This window comes from Elgaria multicarinata, chromosome 1, assembly GCF_023053635.1.
Source record: "Elgaria multicarinata webbii isolate HBS135686 ecotype San Diego chromosome 1, rElgMul1.1.pri, whole genome shotgun sequence".
Taxonomy (NCBI): domain Eukaryota; kingdom Metazoa; phylum Chordata; class Lepidosauria; order Squamata; family Anguidae; genus Elgaria; species Elgaria multicarinata.
This window is the reverse complement of record NC_086171.1, coordinates 182392801-182415844: the sequence shown is the minus strand read 5'-3', so window position 1 is coordinate 182415844 and position 23044 is coordinate 182392801. Positions and strand designations below refer to the sequence as shown.

At 45.6% G+C, this 23044-nt stretch overlaps 1 protein-coding gene across 2 annotated transcripts in view; it reads right to left on the bottom strand.

The window, feature by feature from the left end:
• Window positions 1-23044, bottom strand: part of ZNF341 (zinc finger protein 341) — a 53786-nt gene that overhangs the window by 8048 nt on the left and 22694 nt on the right. For both annotated transcript variants that reach the window (XM_063145113.1, XM_063145121.1), the window contains 5 exons: window positions 15998-16193; window positions 13575-13659; window positions 5630-5820; window positions 3083-3276; window positions 395-603 (listed from right to left, as the gene is read on the bottom strand). In XM_063145113.1, coding sequence (XP_063001183.1) covers window positions 395-603; window positions 3083-3276; window positions 5630-5820; window positions 13575-13659; window positions 15998-16193 — 875 coding nt within the window. The remainder of the gene's footprint in view (window positions 1-394; window positions 604-3082; window positions 3277-5629; window positions 5821-13574; window positions 13660-15997; window positions 16194-23044) is intronic.

Genomic DNA, 23044 nt, shown 5'->3' with positions numbered 1-23044 from the left:
CTATGGTTTGTCAAAATGAGAATGAGTTTGTCAAAACGAGAATGAGCTAATCTCAACTGGAGATTAGAAGCATTTGCGACAAACCATAGTTTGCGATTTCATCTGAATTTCAGTAAACACTGGTTTGCTCCCAAACCAGGATCCAAAGCCCCAGTTTGATCTGGCTTGTTCCACCTGAAGTGAACCAGCGAGATCTAACTACATTCAATCAAAAATAGTTTCTAAAGAGGTAGAACAAAAACAGAACAAAACCAACAGCAATGACTGCTTTCCCAAACACAATGTAAATATTCGCCCTGATGATGATAACAAAATTAAACTTGAAGTCAAAAAAGTTTTCATTCTCTCCCTTTAAACACAGGCTGGAAAACCACAGATCCTGCTGCTACTGTACTTGTAAATGGCCATGTCCTTCTTGGGACTGTGTTGAGGGAGCAAGCTGTGGGAATACTGGTGGACACCCAGTTCATAGAGGGAGGGGAAATCCTTGCTGCACAGGTGGCAACGGTAGCTCAACTCCTCTTGGTGGTTCTTGATGTGCTCTAAAAAGGAATCCAGTTTCTGGAATGTCTGTGCACAACTTTTCACAACACACTTGTAAACCTGCACATGAAGGCAATAGGAGGAGAAAGTTTAGACTTTTTTGGTCCGCCAAAAACCAAACAAGCTTTAGCATACTGTGAGAAATTATTGAAAGTAATTCACAGAATCATAGAATAGCAGAGTTGGAAGGGGCCTACAAGGCCATCGAGTCCAACCCCCTGCTCAATGCAGGAATCCACCCTAAAGCATCCCTGACAGATGCTTGTCCAGCTGCCTCTTGAAGGCCTCTAGTGTGGGAGAGCCCACAACCTCCGTAGGTAACTGATTCCATTGTCGTACTGCTCTAACAGTCAGGAAGTTTTTCCTGATGTCCAGCTGGAATCTGGCTTCCTTTAACTTGAGCCCATTATTCCGTGTCCTGCACTCTGGGAGGATTGAGAAGAGATCCTGGCCCTCCTCTGTGTGACAACCTTTTAAGTATTTGAAGAGTGCTATCATGTCTCCCCTCAATCTTCTCTTCTCCAGGCTAAACATGCCCAGTTCTTTCAGGCCATAGCTAGACCTAAGGTTTATCCCTGGTTCGTCCAGGGGTCAAACCTGTTCATCTAGGTGACACACAGGGGATCCAGTGCTCAGGCAGGGGCGAACCCTGGATGATCCCAGGATAAACCTTAGGTCTAGCTGTGGCCTCAGTCTCTCTTCATAGGGCTTTGTTTCCAAACCCCTGATCATCCTGGTTGCCCTCCTCTGAACACGCTCCAGCTTGTCTGTGTCCTTCTTGAATTGTGGAGCCCAGAACTGGACGCAATACTCTAGATGAGGCCTAACCAGGTCCCAATAGAGAGGAACCAGTACCTCACGTGATTTGGAAGCTATACTTCTATTAATGCAGCCCAAAATAGCATTGGCCTTTCTTGCAGCCATATCACACTGTTGGCTCATATTCAGCTTGTGATTTACAACAATTCCAAGATCCTTCTCGTTTGTAGTACTGCTGAGCCAAGTATCCCCCATCTTGTAACTGTGCATTTGGTTTCTATTTCCTAAATGTAGAACTTGGCATTTATCCCTATTAAATTTCATTCTGTTGTTTTCAGCCCAGCACTCCAGCCTATCAAGGTCACTTTGAAGTTTGCTTCTGTCTTCCAGGGTATTAGCTATCCCACCCAATTTTGTGTCATCTGCAAATTTGATAAGCGTTCCCTGCACCTCCTCGTTCAAATCATTAATAAAAATGTTGAAGAGCACTGGGCCCAGGACTGAGCCCTGCGGCACCCCACTCGTTGCCTCTCCCCAGTTTGAGAAGGTTCCATTGATAAGTACTGTTTGAGTCCGATTCTGTAGCCAACTGTGAATCTACCTAATAGTTGTTCCATCTAGCCCACCTTTAGCTAGTTTGTTAATCAGAATGTCATGGGGCACTTTGTCAAAAGCTTTGCTGAAGTCAAGATATATGACGTCCACAGCATTCCCACAGTCCACAAGGGAGGTTACCCGATTAAAAAATGAGATTCCTCTGAGCTTAAAGTATCCACCCATAGAGGAGGCTGCCTGATTAATTGCTTTAGTCTTCCCTCCCACAATCTGCCTCCACTGATGATGGCCAATGGATCATTCAATCATTCCTGAAGCAGAGAACACAGAATATATTGAGTCTTTGTACGTGTTACTGTTCGAAATTTGCCTCCTTCCAGTCAGGAAACATAGGAAGTTGCCTTATACACAGATGGACCATTGGACCATCTAGCTGAGTGGCCATAAGAACATAATTAGAGCCATGCTGGATCAGACCAAGGGTCCATCTAGTCCAGCAGTCTGTTCGCAACAGTGGCCAACCGCCTGTCAACCAGGCCCCCACAATCAGGATACAGATGCAACAACACCCTACCGCCCAAGATCCCCAGCAACTTACTCCCATGCTGGCTGGGGGATGGTGGGAGCTGTCCAACACATTTAGAGGGCATAAGGTTGAGGAAGACTGGTCTACACTGCCTGGCAGTGGTTCTCTAGGGCTTCAATCTGGAATCCTTCCCAGCATTACCTGGAGATTTTAGGAACTGACCTGCATGTGAAGCCTGTGCTCTATCACTTTTCTGTGGCCCTCCCCCAATGCCTTTCTGGACATGCCCAGAACAGTGATACATGCAGATATAAAGGGGATGCATTCCTCTGCAACCAGGAAGTTCTTAAACTCTTTAAAATAAACCTGGGTCATGGTGTGGGAGGAGCAAAGTCAAGCACATTCCACTATCTGAAGTTTGGGGGACACAGATTAGACCTTGGTGTTGTCCCTATCCAGAAGCTTGGGGAATAGTCAGCATAGTGAAGAGTGAATGAAGCCTATTACAGGGCACAACCACTGTTGAATTTGCAGAAATTAAAATCCTGCACCAAATTAGCCTACGACATGCACCAAGAAAAGCTGAATTCTATGATTGGCTTAGATTGCGAAAATTTGAATTTATGCCTCCATTACTGTATTTCTGAAAGTCAGAGACAGAGCAAGAGAGCTAAGCCAATCCATGGACTTGGTACCCACCTGCTCATGTTTGTGCTGCGTCATGTGTGATTTCAGCTGGAAATACGTGCTGAATTTATTTGGGCAGAACTGGCACTGATAAGAACTGTCGATCAAGACCACTTGTTTGGCTTCCAGCTTGCTGGCTTCATGCTCTTCTGCAGGAGGCATTGCCTGGGGCTGCGGGGGGCTGCTTCTAGGAGCTGGGTTTAAGCCTGGAGGACATAAAAAGTACCAGAGCTTCAGTCTGAAGTATTCCCAGGGAGTGTGGGTGGTGGTGGATGGGGTGGGTTTTTTTTAGAACAGATTACCAAGCAGGGGAAGTCTTGCATTTTTATACAATCCTATCACCCGACTTTGTTTTTGTTTTCCTTTCCATTTCATTTCATTTGTGTAACCATGTTTTAGGTAGCTCTGGACTTTTACAAGAAAAAGAACTCCTTGATCACAGGCCTAGTTCTTGGTGACCTGGTAAACCTGTGTTGTGACTGTACCTCTTCAGAATGCAGGTGGGGGATCACAGGATTGAATGCCCCTCCAAAAAACAAACTCCCTTTACACAGTCAGGAGGTGTCATGCCTCCCCCAGAGTCTTCATCATTGGAGGACAAAGGGGAAGAGCAAGCTCTAGCAGATCCTGGGGAGGGGACTAGCAGCCAAGGTGAACAGGAGCCCTTACTCTCAGAGAGCACGCAAGATCCGGCAGAAGCCCCTTTAATGGACTCAGAGAATGATGATGGGGATCACGAGGCTCCACCAACCCTAGCTGAACGCAGGATACTGAGAGTGAGGGAGTAACGTCAGCAGGCTGCCAGAGCACGGCACCTGGTGTCAGGTTAGGACTTAAAAGGCTCAGAGCAGCACAGCGAAGACACTGGAAATCACACACCCACTTCAGTGTCCAGTGTATACAGCATTCCAGGCGTCTGGACTCCCTCCAAAATCACGACCCCTGGAACCATGACCCTGAACTCTGCCTGCATCCAGGAACCTTGCTCAGTGACTCTGGACAGCATCATTTATTTATTTACAATATTTATATACCACTCCCCATTGGAAATTTGACTCTGCAGGCATTCCCGCGGAGGAAGTCTGCTGCAGTTTCTCTGGTTCAGCCTCCACACTTACTAACAACAGTTGTAAATCTCCACTTGTAGCCGTCAACTGTGGACAGGAGGAAGGATCCATGCCTAGCTTTCTCCCTGAAATTCTAGTTCTTGATATATGGTTTCTCATGAAGGGGCATTTCCATCCCGTGAGCTCCCACCTGCAAGCTGAAGAGGTACAGCCCCAACACAGATTTAACACTTCGCTGAGAACTATGCCAAGAGCTGCCCTTTGCTGGTGGAAAGGACTAATGGTGACCTTAGGCCAGGGGTATGAACCTCAGCCCTGTGGGCCAAATCCGGTCTTCTAGGGTTCCGCAGATGGCCATGGCCCCCTGCCCCTGCCCCCATCCCATTTTCACTGACCACTGATTGTTTGGTGGCTTTTGTGCATTTTTTTTCATTCTAAAGGGCTAAAAAGTCTCGCATAAGGCTCAGTTAGTTGTAGTAAGAGAGTTAAGCTACAATATGCTGGCATTTTGTCCCCACACTGGAATACACTTCCCCAAGAGCTTCTCCAACACTGAATTTGGCCTTTGGGCTGAAAGAGGTCTGACATCACCAACTAGCCTTATTAGGCCCACTGGAATTTGCAGGCCGTATTCGCTGAGTCCATTCTGCATTTCCAGGCACTTGTCCTCCTGTTACCCCTTCAGCTTCCTGAAATGGTCAGAGGGATATGCCCTTCCCACCCTATCCATTAGCGAATGAGTGGTTTATACTCAGGAAAAAGAGTTTGACCAGGTAATAACCATATTGTCATCAGGCGTGTGGCACAGTGCAAAATAAGCGGCACGTAGGCCATGATGTACAGGCTTAGTGTGCATGGATCATTCGTGATTCCTTAAGATCAGCCATGGACATTAGCAGGGATATTTCAGAAGCCAGCTATATCCCATATCCAAGTCACCAGATACACAGGTTCTGTTCTATGTATAGATCGAATGTAAGGCAACTAGATCTGAGAAAGAAATCAGATACTACACAGCTGTAGCATCCCGTCACCTATTCCATGGCTGGAGATAGACGATAACTATCAATACTCATCTAAACCAAGATCTAACCTAAAGACAAAGAAGTCTGTATTGTTTTCCTAGCATCAGATTCCACTACTGTGCAAAACTTTCAAAATAGGAATAGAATACAGAATTGAGCAGCCTTCCCCAACTTAGCTTCAACTTCCACAGCTCCAGTTAGCATGGCCAGTGGTTAGGAACTCTGGGAGTTGTAGTCTGAACCATCTGGGAGGCACCAGGTTGGGGAGGCTGGAATAGAGGTTTGTTGCCTACATATATCCATGTGCTAATACATTTTGAAATTGGCAGCACTCCCCAAAGCCTCCTGGTCCTGGCGACTGTGTTAAAAGAAAGACAGGTAGAAGCATGTGGAAGCCCAAGTAAGTATTCAGAGGATTAGGGAGCAGGTCATCAGTCAACTGGCCATCCCACCAGTAAGAAATGCACCTGCATTTTCCTCATCTTCCTGCTGGTTGGGGTTGAGTGCCATGACTTGCACAGTGACAGAGCTCCGAGAGATGGTACACCCAATTCCTGGTGGCCACACCTTATGCGTCTGCATGTGCTTCTTCACATTGGACTTTTGCGCAAAGGCACGACCGCACACGATGCACTGGAATGGCTTCTCCCCTGTGTGACTGAAGGAGAAATGAGGACACTACATCAGAGAGCCAAAAGCAAGCATACCCATTTTTTCATTGTATTATTTATTTTAATTATTTCTTCCCAGCCTTTTTATACTGATGTGTACTCAAGGTCGGTCCACAATAAAAGCAATTATAGGTCTATAAAATGGTTTTAATTTTTGTAAACCACCCAGAGAGCTTTGGCTACGGGGCGGTATATAAATTTAATAAATAAATAAATACAAACCAATGATAAAACAGTAAAAGCAGTAGAAAGCAGCAGTTAAAACATCAAAGGGGCCAAACCAGGAGAGCACTTTATTGCTGGAATAAAATCCCTGTTAAGCTGTTCCACAACTGAGAAGACCCTTCCTCTTTCTCTCTCATTTATTTATTTATTTATTTAAAACATTTGTATCCTGCCCTATATCACTAGGATCTCAGGGCGGTGTACAGATAAAATCATACAATATAAAACAATAAATATACACAGCTAAAAACAAATTAAACCATTTGTCATTCCTCAGATGGAAAGGGAACACAGAGGCATCCCGACCCATAGCTTGGGGATCCAGGTGTCTTCTACCCAAAACAGTGCTTTTGTGTCAGGGAATCCACACTGACAGAGCACCCAAACTGCAAGTTGCAATTGCTTGGAAGACGCAATCCCTCCCCAGCAGTTCCATTACTATTTTGGAATATGGTTCTCTGCAAGTATTACCTGCACTGAATGATATCCTGGCACCCACATTACAATCTTTTTGGTGCTAGGTTAAGAAATGTTATTTACATAGATGAAAACTCCTGGGAAACGTTATATTTATTTATTACATTTGTATCCTGCCTTTTTTCCTCCAAGGAACCCAAGGCAGCGTTCATAATCCTCCTCCTCCGCTCCATTTTATCTTCACAACAACAACCCTGTGAGGTCAGTTGAGCAAAGAGTCTGTGACTGCCCCAAAGTCACCCAGTGGGTTTCCATGGCTGAGTGGGGACTAGAACCTGGGTCTCCCGACTCCCAGTCCAACACCTTAGCCACTACACCACACTGGCTCTCACTAGCTTGCTGTATGGTTTTAGCCACTATCTTATATTATTGTTCATGTTGTTATTTTACTATATGGTTTTAGAGGTTTATGTTCAAATAGTTATTATACTTGCTGTTCACCACCCTGGAATCTGTTGGATGATAAAGAGTATTAAATAAACAAAAAACCTACGGTTTACAAAACAACGTTAAGGATGTACACTTTTTAACCAAGCACCAAAAAACGGGGAAATTGGGAGTTAAAGCTCACCAGCCTTAATGCCACATCCTCCCTAAGGAGGGCGCTTCCCTCACCCCCTACTTCTGGTGGGGCTGCTGTGGGCTTGAGATAGGAGCAGAGAGCAGCTGCGTGAGCGAGAAAGTCCTTCCTGAGCAGGAGCAGTGTGGGGAGAGCAGCTGAATTTGCCGCTCTTTCCTGCTCGGTCCCTGGGTTTTAAGACCTTCTGGAGAGACCACCTTGAACGTCCCCCAGCCGCCCCTTTGCCAGTTAGCGCCCCCCTGCCGTCCCTTTGCCTCTTAACGCCTCCCTATGCAATCCCACCGCCCCCAAAGGAGCAGTAACGCCCACTTTGGGAACCACTGTTCTAAGGCAAACACACCCCTTTTGGTAATGGTACCACCGCTCCTGCCTCCAATCTACTGCTACCATCCCACAGAGTTTGAGTTGTGGTTAACACTAGGGCTGTGCACAGACACACACACCATCCGCTTCTCTTCCAGATTCGCAACTTCCGGATCGGGTCCGCTCCGCTCTGCAGCGATCCACCTATGGTTTGCTTCGCTTCGCTGCGGAGCTCCGCATCGGAGCTCCGTTTTCCCCCCCATAGACTTGCATTGAAATCCAAATGCCTATAACTTTTTTTCTGTTAATGTTAGAAACCTCAAAATTGGCTCCATGAGACCTTATCCATGTATACACATTCATGCCAAGCCTGAAGCAAATCCAAGCATCCCCTGATTTTCGGGGAATTTTTGAAAATCTGACACCCCATTTTCAGAAATGGGATTTACTCTGACATTTTTACAGATGCAAACTTGAAAGTGGGCACCCTCACAGATGCCATCTCGATCCACATTCATGGCAAGCTTCAAGCAAATCCCATCATCCCCTGAATTATGGCGATTTTTTTCCTTTTAACTCACCCCAATTCAAATCCCATGCTAGAACTCTGTCAGTTTTCACGTTAGAAACCTCAAATTAAGCACCATGACAGCTTATCCATGTATACACATGCATGCCAAGCCTCAAGTAAATCCAAGCATCCCCTGATTTTGGGGGGATTTTTGAAAATCCGACACCCCAGTATCTCAGGGATTTTTAAAGCAGCAGATAGCTCAATGGGCTTTATTTATTTATGGCCATTTCAAAGGAAATCCCAACATGCCATGAATTGGGGAGTAGATAAACTTAAATATGAATCTTCTTCCACACTTAACAAATTTATTTGGAACTTCAAAAAGTCTAAGTGAGCGCAGGAAGGACTTATCCCCTGAGTCAAAGCAAGACATGCACAAACCATCCCTGCAAGGTGGGCACAGAGGACAGGCAGCACTGGGAGCAAGCATTCCACAGGCTTGTGGGGTTGAACCACAAAGCCCATCATGTCGTACATCTCCCAGGCACCAGGCGGCAGAGAGGCAAGCAGAGATGTATGACTATGCCATAGATCTATGGGGAAGTAAATCCCAGCAGATACCCCAAAATAACAGCACCCAGGCGGAGGCGCGAAGGCAGGCATGCAGCAGACATTTCTGGGGGCACAACGAAGTGAGCCAAGGATTGTTTCAAAGCCAGTAATGCAAACCATCCCTGTGAGGCGGGAACAGCACAGAGAGATGCCTTTTCTTTTGCATCCCATAACTAGGAGGCTAGGAAGATAAGAGTCAAGTTTTGTGATCCTTGCTTCAGAGTTGATTGACTGCACTGAGATCACAGCCATTATTAAAAAACAGCAAAATAATAACGTTAATAATAGCAGTACTAATTAATATTAATAGTAATAATAATAACAAAAACCACAACAATAAGGAGTTGAACCACAATGAAAGCCTGCCTGACTTCACTGAAGAGGGAAAGCCAGGAGAGCTTGGGCTATGGGGTGTATAATAAATGTAATAAATAAATAAATAAATAAACAAACAAACAAAGGAGGGGTGGAATTAAAAGCAGCAGTGTTGGTGAATCACAACAGCAAGAAGAATTTTTTTTTAAAAAAGGCTATGTCTAGGGTAAATAAGAATAAATGGTATTTAAGCCAAAAAAAGGGAGGACTGGGTCTCCCAAATATAAAATTATACTATGTAGCAAAAAGGTTAAGACACATTGTAGAAGCAATTATTGGAGTAGGAGATTTAGATTGGATGGAGGATACATGTAATGTAGAGATGAGTTTGGAAAATGTTTTTTTTAAGGAAGGAGGGAGAAAATGGGTTGAAAGTATAGATAATCCGCTCCTGAGGTCTCAATGGGAAATTTGGAGTAAATTTAAAGGGGAGCTGCTTCCGAGCAACTCTCCTTTGTCACCGGTAATAATGTTAAAGAATTTCCCAGAGGAACTGAAGGGTAGATTAAGTAAAATATTAAAAGAGAAAAATAAAATGAAATTAAAGGATTGGTTAAGAGACATAAATACAAGAGAAGATATGGAAGAGCTTTTAAAGGAGAAAAAATTATCTTGGTTAGAGTATAGGCAATTAGAACAGTGGAATAAAAAGTGGATTAAAGAAAACAGAGTATGTAGAGAAATGACGAAGTTTGAGGAGTTAATAATTAAAAAGGAAAAATGTAAAGGAGGAAGTTTAGTATTAAAAGGGTTAATGAGCAAAATATATAAAATATTGCTAGAAAAAGGGCTAATGGATAGTTCAGGAAAAATGGTATGGGAGACAGATTTGAAGGTACAAATAGGGCGACAGAGCTGGGAGGGACTGTGGAAACAAAGAGTGTTGAGAAGTATGTCAGTGAGAATAAAAGAGAATTACTTTAAAATTTTGTGGAGGTGGTACCTAACCCCGATTAGATTGAATAAGATAAATAATCAGCACTCAGCAAATTGTTGGAGAGGTTGTGGGGAAAAAGGAACGTATTTACATATGTGGTGGGAATGCAAATATGTACAAAGATTATGGAAGATGGTGTTTCTTGAAATTGAAGAAATAGTGGGAATGAAAATAGAACAAACACCAAAAATGGCATTACTGTCACTATTTGAAGATTTAAAATGTGGAAAAGAAATTAAAGAATTGATATCGAGTTTGCTGACTGCAGCACGATTGATGGTAGCTAGGAACTGTGGGGCGGTATATAAATGTAATTAAGTAAAATAAAATAAATAAATAAATAAATATTCTATTGAAGAATGGTATAAAGACGTTTGGGATATAGCTATTAATGATAAATTGACTTGTAATATAAGGTGGAGGAAAGGTATAACGAAAATAAATGAGTTTGAAGGAATTTGGAAACAGTTCCTAATATTTGTGTTTTCTAAGGGAAGTGGGAAACCGCCAGCGGAAGAAAGTATGAGATTTTGGAAGCAGGAATAGATCCCGAGGTGGGGGGTGCACTTATATGTTAAGATTGACTATATTTGTTATTATTATTATTATTATTTATTTATATAGCACCATCAGTGTACATGGTGCTGTATGTTATGATATGTTATGATAGGATATTATTATTATTATTATTATTTATTTATATAGCACCATCAGTGTACGTGGTGCTGTACAGAGTAAAACAGTAAATAGCAAGACCCTGCCGCATAGGCTTACAATCTAATAAAATCATAGTAAAACAATAAGGAGGGGAAGAGAATGCAACAGGTACAGGGTAGGGTAAGCAGGCACAGGGTAGGGTAAAACTAACAGTAGAAAGTAACAGTAGAAGTCTGCACAACATCAAGTTTTAAAAGCTTTAGGAAAAAGAAACGTTTTTAGTTGAGCTTTAAAAGCTGCGGTTGAACTTGTAGTTCTCAAATGTTCTGGAAGAGCGTTCCAGGCGTAAGGGGCAGCAGAAGAGAATGGACGAAGCCGAGCAAGGGAAGTAGAGGCCCTTGGGCAGGCGAGAAACATGGCATCAGAGGAGTGAAGAGCACGAGCGGGGCAATAGTGTGAGATGAGAGAGGAGAGATAGGAAGGAGCTAGACCGTGAAAAGCTTTGAAGGTTAACAGGAGAAGTTTATATTGGATTCTGAAGTGAATTGGAAGCCAATGAAGAGATTTCAGAAGCGGAGTAACATGGTCGGAGCGGCGAGCCAAGAAGATGATCTTTGCGGCAGAGTGGTGAACAGAAACCAACGGACTGATGTGAGAAGAAGGAAGGCCAGAGAGAAGAAGGTTGCAGTAGTCCAACCGTGAAATAACCAGTGCATGAACAAGCGTTTTGGCAGAAGAGACAGACAAAAATGATCGAATCCTGGCAATATTATACAGGAAAAATCGACAAGATTTAGCTACTGCCTCAATATGAGGAATAAAGGAGAGCGAGGAGTCGAATATAAAGCCAAGGCTACGAGCTTCCTTGACCAGAGTAAGCGTAACATCATTGACAGTAAGAGAGAATGAGAGATGAGGAGAAGGTTTAGGAGGAAAAACAAGCAATTCAGTCTTTGCCATGTTAAGTTTCAAGCGACGATGAAGCAGCCAAGCTGAGATATCTGAAAGACATGCCGAGATACAATCTTGAACATCAGGAGAAAGTTCCGGAGATGACAGATATAGTTGTGTATCATCGGCGTACAGATGATAGGCGTACAGAGGATAGGTTATAGTTAATATTTACTTAATATATATGTATTCAACATTTATTCAAAATGTATGTAGTATGTTGTGTTGTTGTTTTTCTTTTTTGTATGATGTTTTAATTTGCGGTAAATAAAAAAAATAAAATAAAATAATAATAATAATAAAAAAGGCTATGTCTGTCTTTTACCAGTAAGAGGAAAGTGGACATGCCCAGGAGGGGGAACTGTGCCCATTTAGGGACCAGTTTTTAAGAAGCTACCTTACACTTCAACTCATGACAGGCATAGCTTCTCCACTGGTTAACCTTTGAAGGGTTCTGATTACCCTCCAAGGACAGGAGTGTGCACTGGGCACATCCACATGCCCTAGGAGACCTCATCCCCTTGCACCACATCTATTCAGTTGTTCACCAAGGGTAGGGTGGGTAGCAGTGCTGTGTTTCCTATCTATTATTTATTTGCTTAGTATATGATTTCAGGTTGTGTTTGTGCATTTGGTGGGGGTACTGTTTCAAAAAACACTGGGAAAAGTCTGTTCAGAGACTAAGAAAGAAAAATTTCCCAGTATCCCAAGTTACTAAGTATCCCGTTTTGCTTATCCCCCTCCTCCAACTTTGGGATTGGAGGATGCTTCATCAAGTGATCACGATTGGGAGTAGAATCTGCCTCTCAGCTCTTCAAAAAAAGGTACCCTCTCCTGCTTTTTTTACCCTATTTTTTTAAAAAAATAGCAAGCAAACCACAACACGCAAAGTGCTGAAAATAGGCACAAAATGACCCCCACCCACAACTCTCTAAGCACAGCGAGTTTCAAGGAGGTAGCTTGAAAAACAAAAAAGTTATCCGCTAATCTTTTCCACAATGCAATCCTAGGGGGAAAAATATCCAAAATGGCGGATGGAGCGCTCCGCGAAAAGAGGAGTGATCCGCTTGTGGTTGCTTCTCTTCACCTTGCTCCGCTAGCCCCCCGATCCGCTTCTCCTCCACATGTAGCAGAGGCGGATCACCCCGGTTCACTGTTGCTTCTCCGATCCGAGGAGAAGTGGATCACAGCCCTAGTTAACACATGCTTCTCCTTAATTGTCTTTGTAAGCCCTTAATTCCACATTGTACACAGTCTCTTCTCCCAGGCAGTTAAAAACATATGCTGAGATTTTTTGGTTTGTAACTAATCCCAGAATAGTTGTTTTAAATGGATATTGTTGTTTTTATGCTTTTGATGGTTTTAAATTTTTGTATATTTGTTTTTAATGTTCACCATTTTTAACTTTTGTAAACCGCCCAGAGAGCTTCGGCTATGGGGTGGTATATAAATGTAATAAATAAATAAATACCCAATTGCAAATTGCCACCTAAGCCTCCGCCGCTGATGTCAAACGCAATCACACATGCTGCTTCCTAGAGCAATTCCTGATATCCTCATCTAATACTAGTGAGTAAAGCTGTGTTCTGCAAGCATAGATAACATTCCTGGCTGCTGCTGCTGGAATTCCCTCCTTAACCAGTTCGATTTCTAACTGTAAAAAGTTTAAAATAAAACATGTAAAAATGCAATGGAACTCCCAGAGCTAAGAAGCCTATCCAAGGCAGAAGGAAGAGGAATTGGGAAGCAGGATGTAGTACAAAATTAGAAGTAAGCAAAGGAGGAACATGAGGTTGAAGACGGGGCCCAAGCGACTGTTTCTAGGACTTGGGATGCAGAAATAGGTGTTGAACATGGCAACCTGGAAACTAGTAATTCCAGTAGAGTCACGAACGTCCCCCACTGCAAAGCAGCCAACATGGCTAATTTAGGTTCCATACACACACCACCCATGTTAAACCTGTTAGGGATCACACTGACCTAGCAGAGAGATCTTATTTTCAAAGCCTTAGTCAGGAAGTGCAATTCTTGCTCAGAGTACATCCAGCCAAGCCCTCGCCCTGTCTAATGAGTCACCACTCCTGTACCCAATTTGGATGCTCAATATTACCTCCTGATATGTTGTTGCAGGTCGAAGTTCTTGGTGAAGGCCTTGTCACAGTATGTACATTTCAGTTTGGGTGACTTAGGTTTCCCTGAAATATGAGCAGAAGGAAACAAAAAAGAGGCTTGTGTTGAGGAGGCCATGGTCACTGATATTCACTCCCTCATTCTCCATCAGGCTGGAGTTATATTTGGGAACAACATATAAGGAAAGGCATTAAGCATATAAGAAGTGCCATACTGGATCAGACCAAGGGTCCATCTAATCCAGCACTGCGTTCACACAGTGGCCAACCAGCTATCGAGCAAGAACCAATAAAGCAGGACAAGGTGCAACAGCACCCTCCCACCCATGTTCCCCAGTGACTGGTACACACAGGCTTATTGCCTCTGATACCGGAGATAGCACATAGCCATTGCGACTAGTAGCCATTGATGGCATTCTCCTCCAGGAATTTATCCAACTCCCTTGTAAATTGTTGATGGCCATCCAAATTGTTGGCCATCACCACATCTTGCGGTAGTGAATGCCATAGTTTAGCTCTGCGCTGTGTGAAGAAGTACTTTCTCTTATTTGTCCTAAATCTCCCAACAATCAGCTTCATGGGATGACCTCACTGGGTTCTAGTATTATGAGAAGAGAAAAATGTCTCCCTATTCACATTCTCCACAACCTGCATGATTTTGTAAACCTCTATCAGGTCTCCCCTTAGACTCCTTTTTTCCAAGCTAAACAATCCCAGCTGTTGTAGCCTTCCCTCATAGGACACACGCTCCAGTTCCCTAATCATTTTAGTTGCCCTTTTCTGCACTTTTTCCAGCAGTAAAATATCTTTTTCAGGTGTGGTGACCAAAACTACACGCAGTGTTCTAAGTGTGGTCGCACCATAGATTTGCATAAAGGCAGTACGATACTGGCAGTTTCATTGTCAATTCCTTTTTGGGCATAAAACTGAACCACTTTCAGCCCAAGGGCCAAATTCAATTCTAGAGAAGCTCTCGGAGGCCACCTCCCAGCAGTGAGTGGGGTCAAAGGCAAAAGGGGCAGGACTAAAATGCCAACATATTCTACTTTAAAGCTCTCACTGCCTGTAATTCAGCCACAGGAGAGGCATTTTAACTTTTTAGAATGGGAGCGGGGAGAGAGACAGGAAAATTGGGGGGGGGGAATGGGGGCATCTGGGGAATGCTGGAGGGCCAGATTGGGTCCCCAGGTGGGCCGGATATGCCCCACAGGCCTAAGGTTCAACTCCTCTCATATAAAGGACATAGAACTGAAGCATGAATCTTGGGCGCAAGGTTTTCTGGAAGCAACAACATGGTTACGGATGGCAGATCAGCCCGCCATCAGAATCCTTAGTGGACACAATAAGCGACCAAGGCCCAGTACTCACATTGCCCTGGCTTTGTGGGAGTTCTTGCAGCGGTAGCTCCAGACCAAGCAGGGGAAGCTCATGCCGCAGCTCCTCCATCCTCTGGAAACTGGTTTAATGCTGGCATGGGGAGCAAATGCAGCATGGGCTCCTCCTGTGTAGCTCTGGCTTTTCACACCACCCAGTTGCACAGGAAGAAGTAGCACTGCAGCAGCTCCTGTGCCACCACCACAACGTGACCAACAAGGCTTAGTGGAGGACAACCAAGACCACAGTTGTCTTGGTTGTCCTCCAAATGTTACTCAGAAGGACTAGTATCCCAGTTCTCTCTTATGTGAAGTGACAACAACAGATCTTGAGACAATTTCTTCCAGTTTAGCTGTGGCTTTCCAGGCAGTGGATGTCCACCATGGACACGTAAAGCAAGCCCACCCCTTCGCCCCAGGTGTGGAATAGTCACAAGTGGCAACCCTGCATGCAGGCTGCATGCTAATTCTGGTGTGGAACGTCCTTCTTGGTCGGAATTCTGCAATCTGTGAGGCGCTCCTAGCGATATCTTGATGTACAACCAAACCAAGGCTCTTCACCTCCCATACCAGCCCATGAAGACCGTGCCAGTCTTCTTCAGTCACGAGATCATCAGCCTCAGTGCCAGAGAGGCTTTGGGGGCATTATGGAGTGCAGGGAGGACAAGATGTGCATGGGCCAGGTGTTTGTGGCTTTCTGCACCTCTTTATATCATCTAAAGTATTACTCTCCACGTCCACGTCTCCAACCCAAGGTTACACACAGGTTCCTGATAAGGAACTTCCCACAGGCCTTGTTTTAAAGTGAAAATGTGGGCGCAGGCAGGGGGGTGTTTTGTGCCAGGCTGCCAGAATTCAGCAGCAATGTGGTAGCAGCAACTTGGGCTGTGGCAGAGGCGACCAAAAAAAGACCAGGGTATGTATGCATGTTGCCCAACCCTGCTGTAGGCCATTCAGATACTTTGCAGAGGCCTTCTGCTGCCCACCTGGAGATAAGACCAGAGCAAGGGCTGGTAGCCAGGAGCCTTTACCTTCTAGCAGGCTGCTCTCTGTTTTAGAGCGACGGTTCTTGGAGGGTGACGTTGAAACATAATTGGTCACATTTCCTCCACATGTATTATTCAAGGGAGGAGCAGTGTTCGGGCTTTTGGATTTAAATCCTTGCTTGCCTGGACTGTATACTGGAGGTGACGGATACACTGGGTTCTCTACACACTGGCTGGGCACCTAAAACAGAAACCATTGGTGAAAACGTGCCTGCAGAAGTCGTAACAGCATCAACGATTCGGAAAAAACACACATCAACCATTCAGACTTGCATAAACTGAGGATAGATTGCCTTCTATTCAATCAAAGGGGTGAGGAAATAGAAAGCAAGTCAAGGCCTGCTGCTACAAGGATGAAAGACCTTTTAATTAAGTGCAGATACATATAATTAAAACTTAATCAGAGTCCAAAACTGAATCTGAGCTATTATTTAAAGTCTCTGTTGAAACTGAGGGCCAAACTAAACAAGCCACTCAAAATCCATGATCCAGCCTTCCATTTCTTTCAAAAATAAGCCATGGAGGGGAGAGCCAGGCTGGGTCACATGTACATCCCGTTGCTATTTGCCCTACTAAAGAAAATTTACTTAAGTTCTTGCTTGAAAATGCAGGTTGCTTACCTGTAACTGTAGTTCTTCGAGTGGTCATCTATGCATTCACACATATGGGCTTTGCGCCTGCGCAGAGACCAGACCGGAACCTTCTATAGCTGAGTGGAACGTTTTTGGCGGGAACCCCTCCCCCACGCTACCGCGCATGTCCATGGGGTTCCTGCCCTTACCTCAGTTTACAGGAGTCCGACATTGTGCCCCCATAAACATGAGTGTAAATAAAATAAAGTACATTCCACATATAACTGTGTCATTATAAGTCTCACACCACCAAGTGGGGATGGTGGGTGGGTTGTGTGAATGCATAGATGACCACTCGAAGAACTACAGTTACAGGTAAGCAACCTGCATTTCTTCTTCGTGGTCTCTATGCATCACACATATGGGCGAGTAGCAAGCTGACATATATTTGGAGGTGGGTTGGTGCATCATCTGAAGATCTCCGAGAGCACTGTCCTTCAAATGAGCAGTCCTGCCTCGCACGGGTGTCCAAACTGTAGTGCCTAACAAACGTGGATGGAGTGGACCATGTTGCAGCTCTACAGACTTCTGTCAAAGGAACACCTCTGCCGAAAGCAACAGATGTTGCAACGGCTCTGGTAGAATGAGCTGTCACAGGTTTCACCAGCTCTAGTTTAGAAACAGAGTAGGCAAGTTCAATTGTCTCTACAATCCAGCGTGACAGACGCTGGCATGAAACAGGGAGTCCCTTATAAGGCTCCCCATAACAAATAAACAATTGCTTTGTTTTTCTAAAATTCTCTGTCCTAGCCTTGTAAAAGGCCAGAGTTCTCCTTACATCAAGTGTATGTAAAGCAGACTCTACAGGTGATGTAGGATTCGGAAAGAAAGCTGGTAGAGTGATATATTGGGGCAGATGAAAGGTTGACACTACCTTAGGCAAGAAGGCAGGGTCTGTGCGTAACACAACCTTATCTTTGTGAAAGATAGTGTAAGGAGCATCTATCCTGAGAGCTCTAAGCTCACTTGCACGTCTAGCAGAAGTGATGGCTACTAAAAAGACAGTCTTGCATGTTAGAAGCCTAAGGTTAGATAAGGCCATGGGCTCGAAGGGCTTCTTTGTCAATGCCTGTAACACCACTGATAGGCTCCATGGTGGAACGATACTCTTTACTGTCAGTATCGTATTTTTAAGCCCCTTCAAAATTTTCTCGATGTTGGATGAGCAAAAGGTGTAAAACCATCCATGCCTCAATGAAAAGACGTAATAGCCGGTAGGTGAACTCTGATGGAAGTGAGTTTGAGTCCCTGCTGATAAAGTGTCAGTAGGTATTTGAGGATTAACGCTAAAGGGCAAGATTCAGGTGCTTGATCGTTTTCCAAGGCAAAACTTTGAAATCTTTGCCACTTTGCCGCATAAGATTTTCTTGTTGAAGGCTTTAGTGATGCCAAAAATATATGGTCTACAGTAAAATCTTTGATACGAGAGGAGGAGTGGATGATATCCCCCATGCCGTCATCTTGAGGGTCGACAGGTTTGCGTGTCGAACCCTGCCCTGGTGTCGAGACAACAGTGTCGGTATCGACGGGAGTCTGATGTAGTTCCTGTTCGACAGTCAAAGGGCGTGGGAGAACCACGTTTGTCGAGGCCACCACGGTGTGATAAGGATGCAGTCCGACCTGTCCGACTGGATCTTGGCCAGTACCTTTGTCAATAGTGGAAACGGTGGAAAGATGTAAAGGAGATTTCCTTTCCAAGTCCTGTTGAAAGCGTCTCCTAGAGAGTGCTTTCCTCTTCCTGCTCTGTTGCAGAACTTGGAACAAGCTGCGTTTTCTTCGGTAGCGAAGACATCGACAGCAGGGAGGCCCCAGTACCAAAAGAGATTGTCTCTTACTTCGGTATCGAGCTCCCATTCGTGGTTGACGTGGAAAGACCTGCTGAGGGCATCCGCGATGAAGTTTTCCTTGCCCGCTACATGGGTCGCCGTCAGGTGAGTATTTCTCTTTATGCACCAGTTCCAAATCCTGAGTGCCGATCGATTCAGAGGATGAGACCTTGTCCCACCTTGTCTGTTGATGTACGCCACCACCGTGGTGTTGTCCGTCGCGATCAGGACATTTCAGCCCTCGATCAATTGTGAAAAAGTTCTTATTGCATTCTCTACCGCTAGCAGTTCTAGGTGGTAGATATGATGTTCCCTCTGGGAAGGAGGCCAACGGCCCTGAGCTGTGAGGGAGTCGCAGTGTGCTCCCCATCCGATCAACGATGCATCCATCGTGATCGTTACCGAAGGAGTGTTTTGTTGGAACGGAACCCCTTCTAGGAGCGTCGACATCGAAAACCACTATTTCAGAGATGCCCTTACTTGCGTCGGGATCGACAGGTAAGTTCGCCGGGCATCGTGTAGAAGATAGAAAGTTCTTAAAACCTAGGCTTGCAATATTCTCATTCTGAGTCTTGCAAACCTGATGACTGCATCAAGCCTAATAGCCTCTGAATTGTCCATGCCGAAACCTTTCGGCGGCTCTCAGTAGCGATGGATAAATCTTGACGGGTGCTTGCTCTGGTCGAGGGCAGGTATGCTCTCCCATCTCGAGACGATAGGGTTACCCCTATAAAGTCTAGCTTCTGATGTGGGGTCAAGATGGATTTCTCCTCGTTGACCCACAAACCCAACAAGTCTAACAGGTTGAGGGTGGTTGAAATGTCCTTCTGCAGCGTGCAACTGCTGTCCGCTACCAGAAGCCAATTGTCCAAGTGTAGGAGCTGCAGAATAAAAGTAACCGTTGTCATACGGAACTTCCTTGGAATGATGAATTTGTTTAACTGCTTTAAGTCCATGATCGGCCGAAGACCTCATCTTTCTTCGGGACCGTGAAGTAGCGCGAGAAAAAACCCTGGTTGAGTTCCTCTGCGGGTACGGGAGAGATGGCTCTCTTCGATAGCAGGGTCTGTACCTCGAGAAGCAGAGGAGGGGATGGCGCCGTTACTTTCACCCCCGAAGAAGGAGGAAGGACATCGAGCTCGATGGCATACCCCGAGTTGATGATAGTGAGCACCCAGGAGTCTGATGTTATTGACTCCCATTGATGGTGATGGGGTGCTAGGCGGTTCGCAAAGGGAGGTGGATGTGGGACAAAGAAGTCAAACCCGCTGCTTTTTGGTGAAGTCAGGCTGACGCTTGTCTTGTTGAAAACTAGACTGATATGGCCGCTTACCCTGGAGTTGTTGTTGTTGTTGCTGCCTCTGTTGGCCTTGATAGTAGGGCCGCTGCTGTTGTTGTTGAGCAGGCGGTCTTGTTCACCGTCTCGGCTTGTACTGGGCAGGATGAGCAGAGAAACCCATTTTCTTGGCCGTTGTGCAAGCCTTGTATATAGAGTCCAAGGTCTCGTCCGTCTTGCTATTAAACAAGCCCTCGCCATCGTAAGGCATGTTCTCAATCCTGGCTTTGGTGTCATGAGCCAGATTAGCGGAGCGGAGCCAAGCATGTCTCCTCAAGGACACGGGTCCCATCATCGACTTGGAATGGCAGTCAACTTGGTGTCGCACTGTCGACAATTGTTGCCTGGCTATGGCTGAAGCTTCACTTTGGAAGACTCGTGCCAGCTCTCTTTTGTCCTCTGGGAGATGTTCACATAGTGATCCTATTTTCTCCCAGAGGAAGAGCAGGTATCGTGCCATGGTAGCCTCGTAGGCTGATGCCCAAAGAAGCAGAGGAGTAAATCCTCCGGCCCGTATGGTCCAACTTTCTGCCCTCTCTGTCCACGGGTGCAGAATGTGTCTTCTATGAGTGGACTTGAGCCGACTCCACTACGATCGAATTAGGTTTGGGATGTTGGACCAGAAACTGAGCCGGTGTTTTCCAAAATAATTGAGCCATTTGCTTTAAAGCATGTGGTGCTGGATCCCCAGTCCTAATGCCTGAGCCATTCTAAGCATATGGTCAGAAAATCTTACCATATCGTCGGAAGGGGAAGAAGGGTCGTTATCATGAACCTCATCTTCTGGTGAAGGCATCGATGGAGTAGCTGACAACCCCGACTCAGAATCCGATGGATAATTTTCTTCTGGCGAAGATACTGTAACCACCTGGAGGTCTACATGTTCCGTCGGTACCGTGGTAACCGCGGCGGCCGATGCCGATGGGTGCGTACAGTGTCGAGGCGTCGACACCGTGGACATTTGGTGGGCGGGCGGTGGAGGCAGTGGTAGATGACACACCCTCGATGTAGGCGAAGGGTGCGCATAATACTCTTCTTGAGGGTACTGGTGGTCACCCTGGAAGTATCGTTGTGGGCGATATCGATCCCATTCATAGTCGCCACATACTGATTGAGGATAAGAGTATTGAGAAGCTCCTTCCCATTGACGCCTTGGAATGTGCCTTGGCGAAGGCGGTAGAGGGATTAGTCCCTGAACTTCTTACGGCCTGGCAGGCTCTCGGAAAGAGGCCGCTAAAGCTGAATCCCGCAACTCGCCCTCCGATAGAGTGGGAGGGTGTGTCGGTACCGTAGCCATCGGTACCGACTGGGATCTCGATACCGAGGGAGGTCTCGGTATCGAAGCGGTCGGTATGGCAGGAGGAGTAGAGTGACTCCTAGCCAATTCCGCCGTGCGGGATGACCCTAACGAGGGTTCTTCCGCATCTCTCTTCTTCTTCTTCTTCTTTTTCTCCATTTCAGAAGAAGATTTGGGAGTCCGGGCCTTTTTGGAGATTTTCCTGGCCGCGGAACTCGCCAGTAACCGTCCAGGCGTTAGGGGTATCTGAGCCCTATTAGCCGCTCTGGAATGTTCAGGCACCTCAGTGCAACGGTCATCAACGGACTTACTGGCTGCCATTTTGTCCATCCTCGAAGATTTGGGAGTCCGGGCCTTTTTGGAGATTTTCTTGGCCGCGGAACTCGCCAGTGACCGTCCAGGCGTTAGGGGTATCTGAGCCCTATTAGCCGCTCTGGAATGTTCAGGCACCTCAGTGCAACGGTCATCAACGGACTTACTGGCTGCCGTTTTGTCCATTCTCGAAGATTTGGGAGTCCGGGCCTTTTTGGAGATTTTCCTGGCCGCGGAACTCACCAGTGACCGTCCAGGCGTTAGGGGTATCTGAGCCCTATTAGCCGCTCTGGAATTCTCAGGCACCTCAGTGCAACGGTCATCAACGGTCTTACTGGCTGCCGTTTTGTCGGTAACGGACTTACTCGCTGCCGTTTTGTCGGTAACGGACTTACTAACTGCCGTTTTATCCATAGTAGGAGCCTCCGTGGCTCTGAGAGCTTTTTCCCCCCAAGATGGAGCGAAGTCGTCAGCTCTGTTTTTCTTCGTTTGTTTTGTAAACGACATGCAATGATGGCAGGCCTCAACGATATGGCCTTCGCACAAACAAAGGACACAGAGGGAGTGTCCGTCAGTAGGTGGAAGATTGGCCCCACACTTCACACACTTCGTAAACGGGGCTTTAACTGCCATACGGGCCTCACGCGACCGAAGTCGTTGAGGAAAACTACCTACAATGATTTTTTTTTAATAGATATAAGAAAAGAAGTAAGAAGAGTCTTAGAAAAAGATCGAAAAACGAAGAAGATCGTAAAAGAGAGAATAAAGTTAATAAGAAAAACGCTAGAGGTTCGGTTAAACAGGTCTGTGCACAATGGCGGACGACGAAGAACTGAGGTAAGGGCGGGAACCCCATGGACATGCGCGGTAGCGTGGGGGAGGGGTTCCCGCCAAAAACATTCCACTCAGCTATAGAAGGTTCCGGTCTGGTCTCTGCGCAGGCGCAAAGCCCATATGTGTGATGCATAGAGACCACGAAGAAGAACCTCTCTTGCGGTCCTGATGAAATTTCCCCCAACAAAATCACTTTAAAATAAATGTAAAAAGATAGGGGATCCAGCCACAGATCTCCAACATGCAACAAGTTTGGCCCTGAACCAGAAATCTGAAAAAAAAGGTCAGTTTACCAGCTCAGTTTTTTTTAAAAAAAGATACGATAGTATGCTCTATGAGCCGTCGTCCCCCACCAGAATCAGCAACGAGTTAGTGTTTCCAACTCCCCTGAACAGTGCGATTGGAGAACACGGTCATGGACAGCTCTGTGGCTATTCCCAATTGGTTAGCCACAGATGTCAATATCAAGCTACCCCTCACCCCACTCAGCGTCTTCCAAACATGGAGATATTCAATGGAGATATGGATACACACACACACACACACAGCATTGATGCCTGAAAAACAGTCGGATAATTTCAGAGACTAGAAGCTCCGATTGGGCACATCTCCGTTCTGATATTAATTGATGGGTTTGGAAGTGGTCAGTCTCCACTCTGGAAGATTGCATGTTCCGTGGATGTTCACGGTTACCAGGTAATTCTGGGGCAGAGCACACACCCCTACTAAACAGTGGTTTCGCATTACAGCTGAACATAGTCACTGTAATGAAATGTACATTACAATTACATATAA